The sequence below is a fragment of the Lepidochelys kempii genome, chromosome 5 (assembly GCF_965140285.1).
Source record: "Lepidochelys kempii isolate rLepKem1 chromosome 5, rLepKem1.hap1, whole genome shotgun sequence".
Lineage (NCBI taxonomy): Eukaryota > Metazoa > Chordata > Testudines > Cheloniidae > Lepidochelys > Lepidochelys kempii.
Genome location: NC_136384.1, coordinates 62,558,428 through 62,571,369, shown reverse-complemented (window position 1 = coordinate 62,571,369; position 12,942 = coordinate 62,558,428). Strand labels below are relative to the sequence as shown.

Sequence of the window (12,942 nt, the reverse complement as noted above, 5' to 3'; positions counted from 1 at the left end):
AACCAGAAACCTCATTTGGAACCAGAAGTATACAATCAGGCAGCAGCAGGAAAAAAACAACAACAAATACAGTACAGTACTGTTTGTACTGTACTGTGTTAAACAAGCTACTAAAAAGTAAAAGGGAAAGTTTAAAAAAAAGATTTGACCAGGTAGGGAAACTTGATTCATTTAAATAAGATGGTTAAAAGCAGCATTTTTCTTCTGCATAGTAAAGTTTCAAAGCTGTTTTAAGTCAATGTTCAATTCTAAACTTGCAAAACAACCACCGTAACTCTTTGTTCAGAGTTACGAACAACCTCCATTCCCGGAGGTTTGACTGTGTTTTAAGGTGCTAAGATACTAGTGGCCATGTAAAACCCCAAGATATATACATAGGCAAGTTGCTCATAATGTAACAAAATGTACTTATGATGAAGCTAACATTTTCCAGGTCTACTTTGCATGCCAGACAGAGTTTATGAAAATCCTATAAGAAAAGTACACAGCATACTACAGATTAACTGACAACATAGAACAGTGAAGGTTTGGGGATATATCTGTTATTTTAGGCAGCTTTTGTAGCCATAAAATTGAGTTATCTGCCTTATCCTCTGCATAGTGCCTACATTAGGCTGCACAGCTGACTGAATGAAACTGTATAGTTCATGGGGGGGGGGGTGGAAGAGAAGGAACAACATCGTTGAAATAATGTATTCCCTGTTTGTCAGGCAAGAAAACTTGGCCCTGATTCTGAAAACACATCAACTTTCAGCCTTAATCTCATAAATTTTAAGCCTGAAGGTACCATTATGACCCTCTAGTATAATCTACGTTACAGAGACCACATATTTTCACCCAATAATTCCTGTACCAAGCCCACAACTTCTGGTTGAATTAGAATGTGTCTTTCTGAGACAATCCAGTTTTACCTTAAAGACATCAAGTGATGGAGAATTTACCACATCCCCTTGGTAAATTGTTTCAATGGCTAAATGCCCTCACATACAAGTTTACACTTTATTTCCAACCTCAATTTGTTTAGTTTCAACTTGCAGCCATTAAATCTTGTTATGCCTTCATCAGCTAGTTGAAAGAGTACTCTTCTCTGAAACCTTCTCCCCATGTAGGTACTATTTATAGACTTGATCAAGTCACCTTTTAACCTTCCTGTGGATACATTAAATGCTTGAGCTTCTTTATGATGAGAGACTTAACTTGGGTTTTCCCAGAGGCCTCCAATCATCCTTATAGCAAACAAAAAGATGTCAAAAAATTGTAAGAGTTTAGACATTAGAACTGGACACAGTATTCCAGTCTCACTAGTGCTATACACAGAGAATGCCAATCCTCTGCTCCTATTTAACATTCCACAGTTTATGCAGCCAAGATTCACTTTAGTCCTCTAGAGCTCCCAATGTAATGCTGTAGCTATGTTCAGTTGGTTATCCACCATGATCCCTAAATCCTGAGAAATCTGATGGACTTGAAGTTCAACATGTGCTCAAGTGTTGGTAGGATCTGGGCCTAAATTGTCAAATCTAAGTTAATAAAGATACTACTTTCCTTGGCAATAAGTTAGTATACAAAACTTGGAGCTCCTTATAGGGAGCCTGCATAGATGTCCTTACAAAATCAGAGTGAAAAGTCACTGAACCTGTCGTACTAAATGTAATGTACTGTACATTTAAGAAATCGTATGGGACTGTATAACTAAAAGACTTTTGTAATGCATATGCACAAGATGGCAAGTATTCTTGACAGAACGCAAAATTCAGAATCAACTAATATAAATAGCATATTCAGAAACATAACCATTATTCAGTTCAGAAATCAAAAAGTATTATATTTCAAATTACAAGGAGCCAATCTAACATGAATGATGAGTGAATAATTCTTTTTTAGATGACAATTTCATTAGTGAATTGATTATTTTACTTACTTTATTTCTTTTGTCATGCCCTCAAAGTGGATTCTCAGTGCTAAGTGAGGGACTTTACTACCCAATTCTCATTAACACCTTTTTCATATTGAGTGAAAAGGAACCTGGAAAATGCTGTTTTTAGAGGTTAGCAAACTGCACATTCCAGGTGGCAAGGTGCAGGGAGCAATTGGTGCACCGCTGATTTTAAATAAGGGATGGCAGGGGGAGTAATAGGAGGTGTCTGCTTAATTCAATTGTCCCTAAAAAAAAAAAAAAAAAAAGGAAATAGCCCCCTCCTCTCCCCCCCCCCCCAAAATTGGGAATGGCGTGGGGGTGGGGGGAGAAAGGACTAATTACAGCTTGGCAGAAGTACCACAGTGAAAGACAGACAAGCTAGGGTGGTAGTGCAAGGGCAGATGGAGGGAACCAATCTGGGAACAGAGGAGCCAGGAGGAGGAGCAGTTGCTGACTAATCTAGGGAGCTCAGGAGAAGAGAAGCAGCATATAAATTTGCCATCTAATCTAGTTGCCAAACCCAGGGCACAATGTTTGGTAAAAGTAGGGGGCTGAGCACCAAATGGCTGCCCAGCATCTCTCAGGCATAGGAATATTTTAGATATGCTGAAGAGGTTGCCTGGGCTCTAGTTGAGTGGGCCCAGATGCCTGTGGGAATGGGCATATCTTCTATTTCGTAACATTGTAATGCATCGGGGTCCACTTGGATAATCCCTAGGAAGAAATGGCCTGATTTCTTGCAGCCTTTTCCAGTACCACAGATAAAGGGGGTCAACTGAATGGCTTTGTTTGGTCTAAAAGAAGGTCACTGGAAACATCTAATGTATGGAACTTGGTTTCTCTTAAGCCTGAGTGTGATTTGGGGAAGAAGATAGCGAGGTTGTTGGTTTGGATTAAATGATAAATCAGACACCATCTTGGTAGGAATTTAAGGTGGGGACTCAGCACCACCTTAACCCTGGGGAGGCAAGAGAAGTCATCCTACTGTTAGTGCTCGAATCTCACTAACTCTCCAGGCTGAGGGGATAGCCACTAGGAAGATTGTTTTGACTAGGTTGGTGAAGTAAGGACTTGGATATGCTTTCCATGAGGCCCGTAAGAACTACATTAAGGTCCCAGGATAGGAGACGATTCAGGGTGCATGAAACAGTGCTTTTAGAAATTTTGAAACAATGGGATGAGAGAACACAATATAAAAAAGTTTTAACAGGAAGGTGACAAGTTGAAATGACTGCTAAATGGACCCTCACAGAGCTGATGGTGAGCCTCATATCTTGAACTGTAGGCTATGATCTACACACTTGGGAATAGAAGCTTGTAATGGGTTGAGATCTTGTTATGAAGCCCAGATGGAAAAATTCTTCCACTTTAGAACATAATGGTCTGACCCAGTGTGGCCAATGGCCCACTGGGCCATCTAGCCCAGTAGAGTGTCTGAAGACAGAAGTGGTGCCAGATGCTTCAGAGAGAGAGAACAGAACATGGTAATTATTGAGTGGATTCATCCCGTTGTCCAGTCCCAGCTTCCGGCAGTCAGAGGTTTAGTGACACACAGATTATGGGTGTTCCTAACTATCTTATTAGAGATCAGCCCTCCTTTCTGGGGAGCTCATCAATGAATGAGATCTTGTCACAGGCTAGGTAGTCATATTTAGCAAACAGGGTTTTATAGCGGCTGTTTGCCCTTGAAGAAGATGCCAGAAAGTAGGCCTTTCTACTTAAGAGATCAAACTCTTGGGCTTTTTGTTCTTAGGAGTGTGGTCCTATCTGCTTGGATCTCTCCTTTACTGCAGATACCATGAGGGAGTTAGAAGTCATTAAATCCTTTTGGAGTGACTTGGTATCTTTCTCTGCTCATTTTGATGTTGGAAATAAAGGCTTGAACCTGCTATCGGTATTTTACAGGCTCTTGGATGCTTTCATTTATTCGCATTGCCAATCTGCCTGGGAAATCAGAATGGGTAGTATCACATAACATATGTGCTTTCTCCCTTACAGATAATTCAGTGTCCTGAGTGTCTGCTATCGTTCCCAACAATTCCTGAAAGGGCTTGAAGTCATCAGAATGTGATATTGGCGGGGATGTCACCATGTCATCCAGAGAGAAGGAAGATAGATCTTCAGGATTATTCAGCTGAAAAGGGTTAAGAGGAGTCTCCTGGGGATCTTGGAAGGAGTCATCTTCTGATTCTTCCTCCTGAGCATCTGACCCTACTCATATTCTTATTCTCTTGTGATGTCTACTTCATCAAGGGATCTAGCAACGGACCTAACTGGCATCTAGTGGATCTAGATCACTTATAGGTAGAGCAAGAGGCAGAGGAGCACCTAGAGGGTATATAAGGGGCCCAGAATAGCTGAGAAGGTATAAGGAGAAGTCTACCCAGTATGTCAGGATGCTGTGGGTGGGTGGGTGGGGAGGAAGAGAGAGTTAGGAGTTCTGGAGGTTAAATCTAAGGGACACTGTGCTTGAGGAATTCCTAGGAAGAGTGGTGGGAAGAACTTCTGCATCAGGGCCTCTGCTAGATTCTGGAAAGAATGAGTGAACAGCAAAGAGAAGGAGTTTAGGCTCAGCCATTAGGTGGCAAGGTGCCTTGGCACCAAGTAGTAATCTAAAGAAAGGGAAGATTTTAAACAAAACCAACTAGACTGCCAACAGGGCAGAAATTCATCACTATGCTAATTTATCTAATATTTACAAACCAAGCTGGTGGATGGCTGCTAGGAGGTAGCAAGCAAACACTACCAAGTTTTACCTCGCTGCCGCAGGCAATAACTGGGAACTGAAAGATAGTTGGGGATGCTCTGCTCTATACGCAGTGGTGAGCTGGAGCCGTTTCCCACTGGTTCGCTAGAGCCGGTTGTTAAATTTAGAAGCCCTTTTAGAACCGGTTGTTCTGCAACAACCGACTCCATGGGTGCTCCAGCCCTGGAGCACCCAAGGGGAAAATTTGGTGGGTGCAGAGCACCAACCAGCAGCTCCCCGCCCCACCCCCGACTCACCTACGCTCCGCCTCCTCCCCTGAACGTGCAGCCCTGCTCCAGCCCCAGAGCACCCACGGAGTCAGCGCCTAAGGCGCCACTTTTGATGTGATCAGTAGGGGGGGGAGTAGCTGCTCCCCCCCAGCTATGCTCCCCCACCCCTAAGAGCCAGAGGGACCTGCCGGATGCTTCCTGGGAGCTGCCCCAGGTAAGCACTGCTGGGACTCCCCATCTCACCCACCCCCGGCAGGTGCCTCTGACTCTTAGGGGTGAGGTGGGCACCCACTACGGTGGCCCACAAGACCCTCCTGCCCGGTTCTGGGGGCAGTCAGGGGACAGGGGAGGGGGTTGGATAGGGCAGGAGTCCCGGGGTGGCGGGGGTGGGCAACGACCCCCTCGTGGGGTGAGGAGGGAACCCATTGTTAAGATTTTGGCAGCTCATCACTGTCTATATGCGATTGTGTTGGGGAGCACAAGGACAAGGACATGTAATGTGCAGGCACTGTCCCAATGGATGCTGCAAAACAGAAGATTTCAATCTTGTGCTCATGCACACCATAAATGGGATCCACATGGACCAAACCTCGAAGAAGAATCTTAAGTTCGAAAGAGAGTGGTGCAACAACCGAAGTGCATGTAGATATACAGTCCCATGCCAGTTCAGTCCAACTGCTGGCTGTAGCCATTCAACATTCCTATAGTACATCCAGTACCATGTAGTACACTAAACAGTTATCTGATCTGGGATACACTCTAAATCTAAATGTGTAAGGTCTTTGGAGCAAGTCAGCCTTTTTATTACATGTTTGTATGGTGTCTTGCACAGACCCCTGTCTGGGTCATCTATGCTCTCTTGTGACACAAATTAACAAAGTGATTCAGAGTACTTTTAATACAGAGCACCTAAAAGACACACATCCATCCTCTAATATTCGTGCATTAGAAGAGCATAACTGTACCTTTGGCATATTTGACAGAGTGGAGTGCTGTTCATCTCTCTTGATCTTAATTAGAAAAGTGGCTTTAAATGCTGGTTCATCGAAGCATGGAAAAGCAGACCTTGCAGCCAGAGGCTCAAACTGAGTTGCTGCAAGCCATCTAATGAAAAGAAAAGACACGTTAAAAAATATAAGAGTTGGTATTACCATTCTTTAATAAATCAAGAATGGTTACTTTGAGGATTGGAATGGAATGAAGTTTTATTGGGAGAAGCTGGGAACAGAGAGGTAGCCATGATTTGTCAGGATAGAATAAGCACACTTTTAAGAAAGGCCTGTCATCAGTTTAAGTCTCAGAAGATTTTTCAATGTAATTTTTATTCAATGTTCTTTCTAGCATAATGCAGTCAGAAGATACAGTTTGGCTAATGCATCAAACTATAAACAGATTAGATTGAAATACAGGGCACATTATCAGTAAACAATTGTCCCAACAACCAAGTACTGAAAAGCTCATATATCCCTAAGAGTACATAGCCCAAAAGAAGAGTAAGAAACATGTACCGGCACTTCTATTTTGAAGTGTCTAACAATGCGAATAAACTTCATGCCCCACTGGCAGACAGGGTGACTGACTGCTTCTGTCCATCCATAACTTTCAACCAGACAGGAAAAGCCACTTCCAGGTCCTATCTAATTGTTCCCCTCCCTGTCACTGACTTGTGGACAACTGCTGGCCCAGTCAATGTCTTTGGGTACGTCTACACTAGAAATGCTACAGTGACACAAACTACTTTAGTGCAGACACTAAGTTGACGGAAGGTTTTCTTCCATTGCAATAGTAAATCCAGCTTTCTAAGAGGTGACAGCACAGAGGTTCTCAACAAATTTTGACTCAGTGCAGCCACCAACTGTTGCTGGTGGCTGCCCTGACATTTTTTTCCTAAAATACTTAATTAACTTTAAGAAAAAATAAATATTAGGGCTGTCAATCAATTAAAAAAAATTAATCATGATTAATCATGCTGTTAAACAATAGAATACCATTTATTTAAATATTTTGGATGTCTTCTATATTTTCAAACATATTAATTTCAATTACAACACAATACAAAAATGTATAGTGCTCACTTTATATTTAATTTTTATTACAAATATTTTCACTGTAAAAAATAATATTTTTCAATTGTGCACTGCAGTACTTGTAATGGGAATCTCTTTATCATGAAAGTTGAACTTACAAATGTAGAATTATGTACAAAAAACCTGCATTCAAAAATAAAACAATGTAAAACTTTAGAGCCTACAAATCCACTCAGTCCTACTTCTTGTTCAGGCAATCGCTCAGATAAACAAGTTTGTTTACATTTGCAGAAGATAATGCTGCCCATTTCTTGTTTACTATGGCACCTGAAATTGAGAACAGGCATTCGCATGGCACTGTTATAGCTGGCGTCGCAAGATATTTATGTGCCAGATGTGCTAAAGATTCATATGTCCCTTCATGCTTCAACCACCATTCCAGAGGACAAGTCCATGCTGATGAAGTGTTCTGCTCGATAACAATCCAAACCAGTGCAGACTGACGCATGTTCATTTTCATATCTGAATCAGATACCACCAGCAGAAGGTTGATTTTCTTTTTTGGTGTTTCAGGTTCTGTAGTTGCCACATCGGAGCATTGCTCTTTTAAGACATCTGAAAGCATGCTCTCTACACTCGTCCCTCTCAGATTTTGGAAGACACTTCAGACTCTTAAACCTTGAGTAGAATGCCATATCTATCCTTAGAAATCTCATATTGGTACCTTCTTTGCGTTTTGTCAAATCTGCAGTGAAAGCATTATTAAAATGAACAACATGTGCTGGGTCATCCTCCAAGATTACTATAACATAAAATATATGGCAGAATGAGGGTAAAACAGAGCAGGAGGCATACAATTCTCAGCCCCACAAGGAGATCAGTCACAAATTTAATTAATGCATTTTTTTTTTTTTTAAAAACTAGTATCATCAGCATGTTCTCTGGAATGGTGGCCGAAGCATGAAGGAGCATACCATTGTTTAGCATACCTGGCACATAAATACTTTGCAATGCCTGCTACAAAAGTGCCACACGAAAGCCTATTCTCACTTTCAAGTGACACTGTAAATAAGAAGCAGGCAGTATTATCTCCTGTAAATGTAAACAAACTTGTTTGTCTTAGCAGTTGGCTGAACAAGAAGTAGGACTGAGTGGACCTGTAGGCTCTAAAGTTTTACACTCTTGTTTTTGAGTGCAGTTATGTAACAAAAGAAAACAAAAATCTAAATTTGTAAATTGCACTTTCATGATAAAGAGATTGCACTTCAGTACTTGTATGAGGTGAATTGAAAAATACTGTTTCTTTTGTTTAATTTTTACAGTGAAAATATTTGTAATAAAAAATATAAAGTGAGCACTGTACACTTCATATTCTGTGTTGTAATTGGAGTCAATATATTTGAAAATGTAGAACATCCAAAAATATTTAATAAATGTCAATTGGAATTCTATTGTTTAATAGTGTGATTAAAACTGCAATTAACTCAAAAAAATTAACTGCGATTAATCAGGTGAGTTAACTACAATTGATCGACAGCCCTAATAAATATGCACATATACATGTCCAAATCATTGTAATTTATTTATGTAGGGATTGTTTGTGTACTAGATAATAAAAATAATGCTAAGAAAAGTGATACTTGTATCTGTGTTAATATCACTTTTCACAAGTAGTCCTGGCAAATTAAGACTTGGATGGAGGGATGGGGAGCAGCAGGGGCCATGGAGGATGGATGTAGGGCTTGGGGAGACAGCGGAGGCCAGGGGGGATAGATGGGAGACCCTGCCACTGTGCGTCGGGGCTGAGGGTCAACACCCTGGGCCAGCACCTACTGGAGCCCAGTGGCTCAGCACCAGTTGCTGCGTTACAGGACTGGGGATTTGTGCTCAGGGCCAGGGATCAGTGCCTGCTGCCACATGGCCAGAGGTCAGTGACTGGGGCCAGCACCTGCTGCCACACGGCTGGGGCTAGGGGCAGAAGCCTGCTGCCAGACAGCTAGGGCTGAAGGTCAGCACCCGCCAGAGCCCAGGGTCAGCTCCCATTGCCACACAACCAGGGCTGGAGATCTGCACCCAGGACTGGTGCCCAGGGCCAGCACCCACCAGAGCCAAGGGTCAGCAACCAGGGCAGGCACCCGCCACCTGGGTTGAGGGTCGGCACCATACAGCCCGGGATCAGCGCCAGGAATCACAGCCAGTCACCGCACTGTTGGGGTTAGAGCCTGAAGCCCCATGACTGAAGGTCAGGGCCATGTGACCAAAGCTGGGGTCAGTGCTTGAAACCCTGCAACCAGAGCTGGATATTGGTGGCTGGAGCCCTGGGCTGAAGCCAGGCTCCTTAAGTCCCAACCACTCCAGGGCTGAAGCCAAAACCCCACCAACCCTCACAGGTAGAGAACCCACCTTGCTCCTTCAGTATCATGCCCCACCTGTCTTCAGAAGTGGTGCAGGGCAGCACATCCAGGAGCAACAGGAAGTGAGGGACTGATGCGTTGCCCCCCATCACCACCCAGGAGGCTCTTGTGACCACAGAGAAACTCCCTGGTGGCTATATTTGAGAAACGCTGAGCTAGGTTGACAAAAGTATTCTTCCATTGACCAAGCAGCATCTACACCAGATCTTAGGTCAGCTTAATGACATTGCACACGGTGTGAAATTTTTCACAGCTCTGAGAGATGTAGTTAAGCTGACTTAAAGAGCTCATCTACACTACAAAGTTAACACATAAACAGAGGCAGGGAGGGAATCCTGTTCAACTCCATTTGACTAGAATCTTTGTTTCGCCAGGCCCAATAAATGTTGGTGGAGACTAGCAAATAGGAGACTGCAACACATCTTCCAAACATGGCACCAAAATACTTTTTTCTTTCTATCTTCCTTTCGATCTTTCAGAGTGGTCGAGAAAGCGTGTCCCCAACACAGACATCACACCTTCTACTGATAGCAATTTACACACTTTCCTAAATCCCACAGCTATGCTGTGACAACATGAAGGTACAGTAGTAGCTATCATCAGGCTGTTCACCCAGAAAGTGGAAGAGCTGCAGAGTCCTTTCTAAAAAAAGGGTCACATTCTGATTCAATCTTGTGGCTCTTTCCAAGTCTACCCACTGGCTCCTTCCTGTTCCTCCAGGCACACATCTGTTTCCTCTTACAGCTATATTGCCCCCCATAACTTCTTTGGCACTAGCAACCGTCTGTGCAGCTAATCAGGAGTGGTGACCTTTTCCAAAGCTGCCTCTCTGAACTTTCTTCTGACCCAGACAGACAAGCCTTGGAAAGTCACTACATTTTATTGTCCATTAACTTAAATCTCTTACTGACACACCTACTTGTATCAGTTTCTTAAAGCGTGTAGGTTGATTGCCATTAAGACACTGCACAATCTTGTGAGAAGTGCTTTCAGAGTTTGGCTCTTCTTGTTTAGTTCAACAGAAAAACTGTAGGATTAAGAACTGCTGAGATTTTAAATATAAGACTTGTGTTATCTGGCCTTCTTCTGAAAGCCCCTGCTCCTGGAGTCATACGTTTATGTGAGAATTTCAACTTTTTTTTTTTTTAAAAGTAGGTTTCTCGCTCTCATGGCTGTGGAATAAAGCTTGAAAGACATGAAACCCAGATCTCAAAAACAAAAGAAAAAAAATAACCCAGAATATATGGGGTTCAAAAATAAAAAGATTTTTCAGGGTCTGACTCATGTTTTTGAATGCATGGTAATGTTTCAACAGACAACTTACCCTATCCCCTCATCCTCAACAGGAAGAAAATGCCAACAGGGGGTGAGGGAAGAAAATTCTATCTCCTTCCCTCTCAAGAGATCAGGAAATGGTTTGTTTTCTTTGATGTCAGCCTGATAAACACAGCATCTGAATGTAGAGAGCTAATTTATCATTCACACACTAACACAGGTCAGTTTCACCCCTCAAAAGCCTGCATTTTTAAAAACGATAATGATGAAGTAAATTAAATGTAGAGAATGAAGGGAGGCTTTTTGGAAAGGGAACCGAATAGAAAATGAAAGCAAAATGGAACCCATTGCCCACAATTATTGGCATAAATGAATTTTGCCTTCTAAGCTCTGACTGCAGTTATTTTATTTCATTTCATATATTGCCTTGTAATGCCTGTGTTCTCAGCTTCTTCTTGTGGCAGTGTATTTTATTTAATCTTTCAGGTATGATATTTTGATGTGATGGACAACTCAGATTATAGTGATCTTTGGCTCACTAGCATGAGAATGCTATTGATAACAAATCTTTGTTATTTTAATTCAAAGCCAAAAGAATAAGGAAGAAAGATCAACAGCTGGCTACAACACTGGGAAAAATATCTGTTACCAGGTAACCTCCAGAGAGGGAGTTTCACCATATGCGTATGAATATCCTCTCCTTGATGTTTATGGATAAGATTTCTTTCCGAGTAGGAAAATATGGAACTTGTTTTGACCGTTCAAAAAATTGGCCAGCCAGACACAGCCAAACTGGAACAAACCAATGGTATCTAGACCAGACCTCTGTCTTCAAAAGCCAGGTGCTTTAGAAAGAAAAAAAAGTCATAAACCCACTGTGATGTGCCCAGTTCCACAACAGAACATATCATTTGGGGACTGGAGGACTCTGTGTTACTTGAGGACTCTTCCTATTAGATGGTGATCAATGCATGTACTGTTGCAGTCTATAAACTGCAAGTGTACCCCAGTTTTTATAGCAGCAGAAGTTCTTCTAAAATGACAAGATGTATACAACCCTTTTCTTGTCTATATTAAGCTATTTGCCTTAATGATATCCTGATGGTGATAAGTTCTACAGGTTAATTTTAAGTGACATCAAAAAGCATTTACTTTGACATTTTTTAATGTGTTGCCTTTTAAAATTTATCATTGTTAGTGTGTTATGGGAAGAGGAAGGGAGATCAACTGCATCATCTAGTTAAGTAAACTAGATTTTTTTTTAAATAGCGAAAGCTCAGCAAAACATCTTTCCACTATGCAGCTCTCTTGCTTTTCTACTAAAAATAAATAATCTTTACACTAGCTGGTTTTCTTTTTAAAATGGATTAGACTTAATTTTAAATCTGGATTTATTTATCATTAATTAAGAGGTGCAGGCAGCAAAAGATTATTGATTGGTCAGCTTGTGCCACACTGCAATATTAATTTACTCCTCAAGTAGCCCCACTGAAATCAATGAGACTGCTCAAGGAGTCGGGTACTATTTTATGTGAGTAAGGCTATAACAACCTGGCTACCTATGGAGAAAAATATCAAACCTTTATTACTTACCTACTTCTAAGGAGACCAGAAGGAAGGTGCTTAGTACAACCTTTGTGATTGTCTACTGACTTAGTAAGAAGTAGACCAAGTGGTCTTTTGGACAAATTCCCCATCAACAACATTCATGATTAAGAGTATCAATCACTCTGCAGTAGTGACTCATTAACACCACCACCACAAAAAACATATTTGAGAGAAAGCCAGGAAAGGACCTAAATTAATACAACCTAACAGGATATCTATCTACAAGCCGGGTAACAGAACTGAACTGAAGGACTGTCTGCACTATAATGAACCAACCTATGCAAGACATTCTTGAAGCAGTGTTGATTCTAATCATGGAAAACTTCTGCTTTACTCTCCCCCGCTGCACCTGATCTTTGTGTAAATTGCTATCAACATGAAGAATTAATATTAAAAACAGAGGGAAAGTTGTATTTCCTAAGGAACTTTTTTTACATAAAGCAAAAACCCTGCTCATTTTCAGACAGATTTTCTGTTAGTGACTGACTCCTGAAGAACTCCTTTGCTATACACTTCAGGGCCCAGGTGCTGAGTGAGAAAAACCACACATCCAAGTCATTGCTCCCCTTCCCCCATCATCATTTTTAATTAATGAATCAAGTGCAAATGAGTTGTCAAGGTTCCTTCCCCACTCTGAACTCTAAGGTACAGATGTGGGGACCTGCATGAAAACCCCCTAAGCTTCTTTTTACCAGCTTAGGTTAAAACTTCCCCAAGGTACAAA

At 41.7% G+C, this 12,942-nt stretch overlaps 1 protein-coding gene across 1 annotated transcript in view; it reads right to left on the bottom strand.

Annotated features, from left to right (window-relative positions):
- Positions 1-12,942, bottom strand: part of LNPEP (leucyl and cystinyl aminopeptidase) — a 107,530-nt gene that overhangs the window by 35,319 nt on the left and 59,269 nt on the right. Inside the window, exon 3 of the mRNA XM_073344573.2 lies at positions 5,860-5,998. Within this exon, the coding sequence (XP_073200674.1) occupies positions 5,860-5,998 (139 nt within the window). The remainder of the gene's footprint in view (positions 1-5,859; positions 5,999-12,942) is intronic.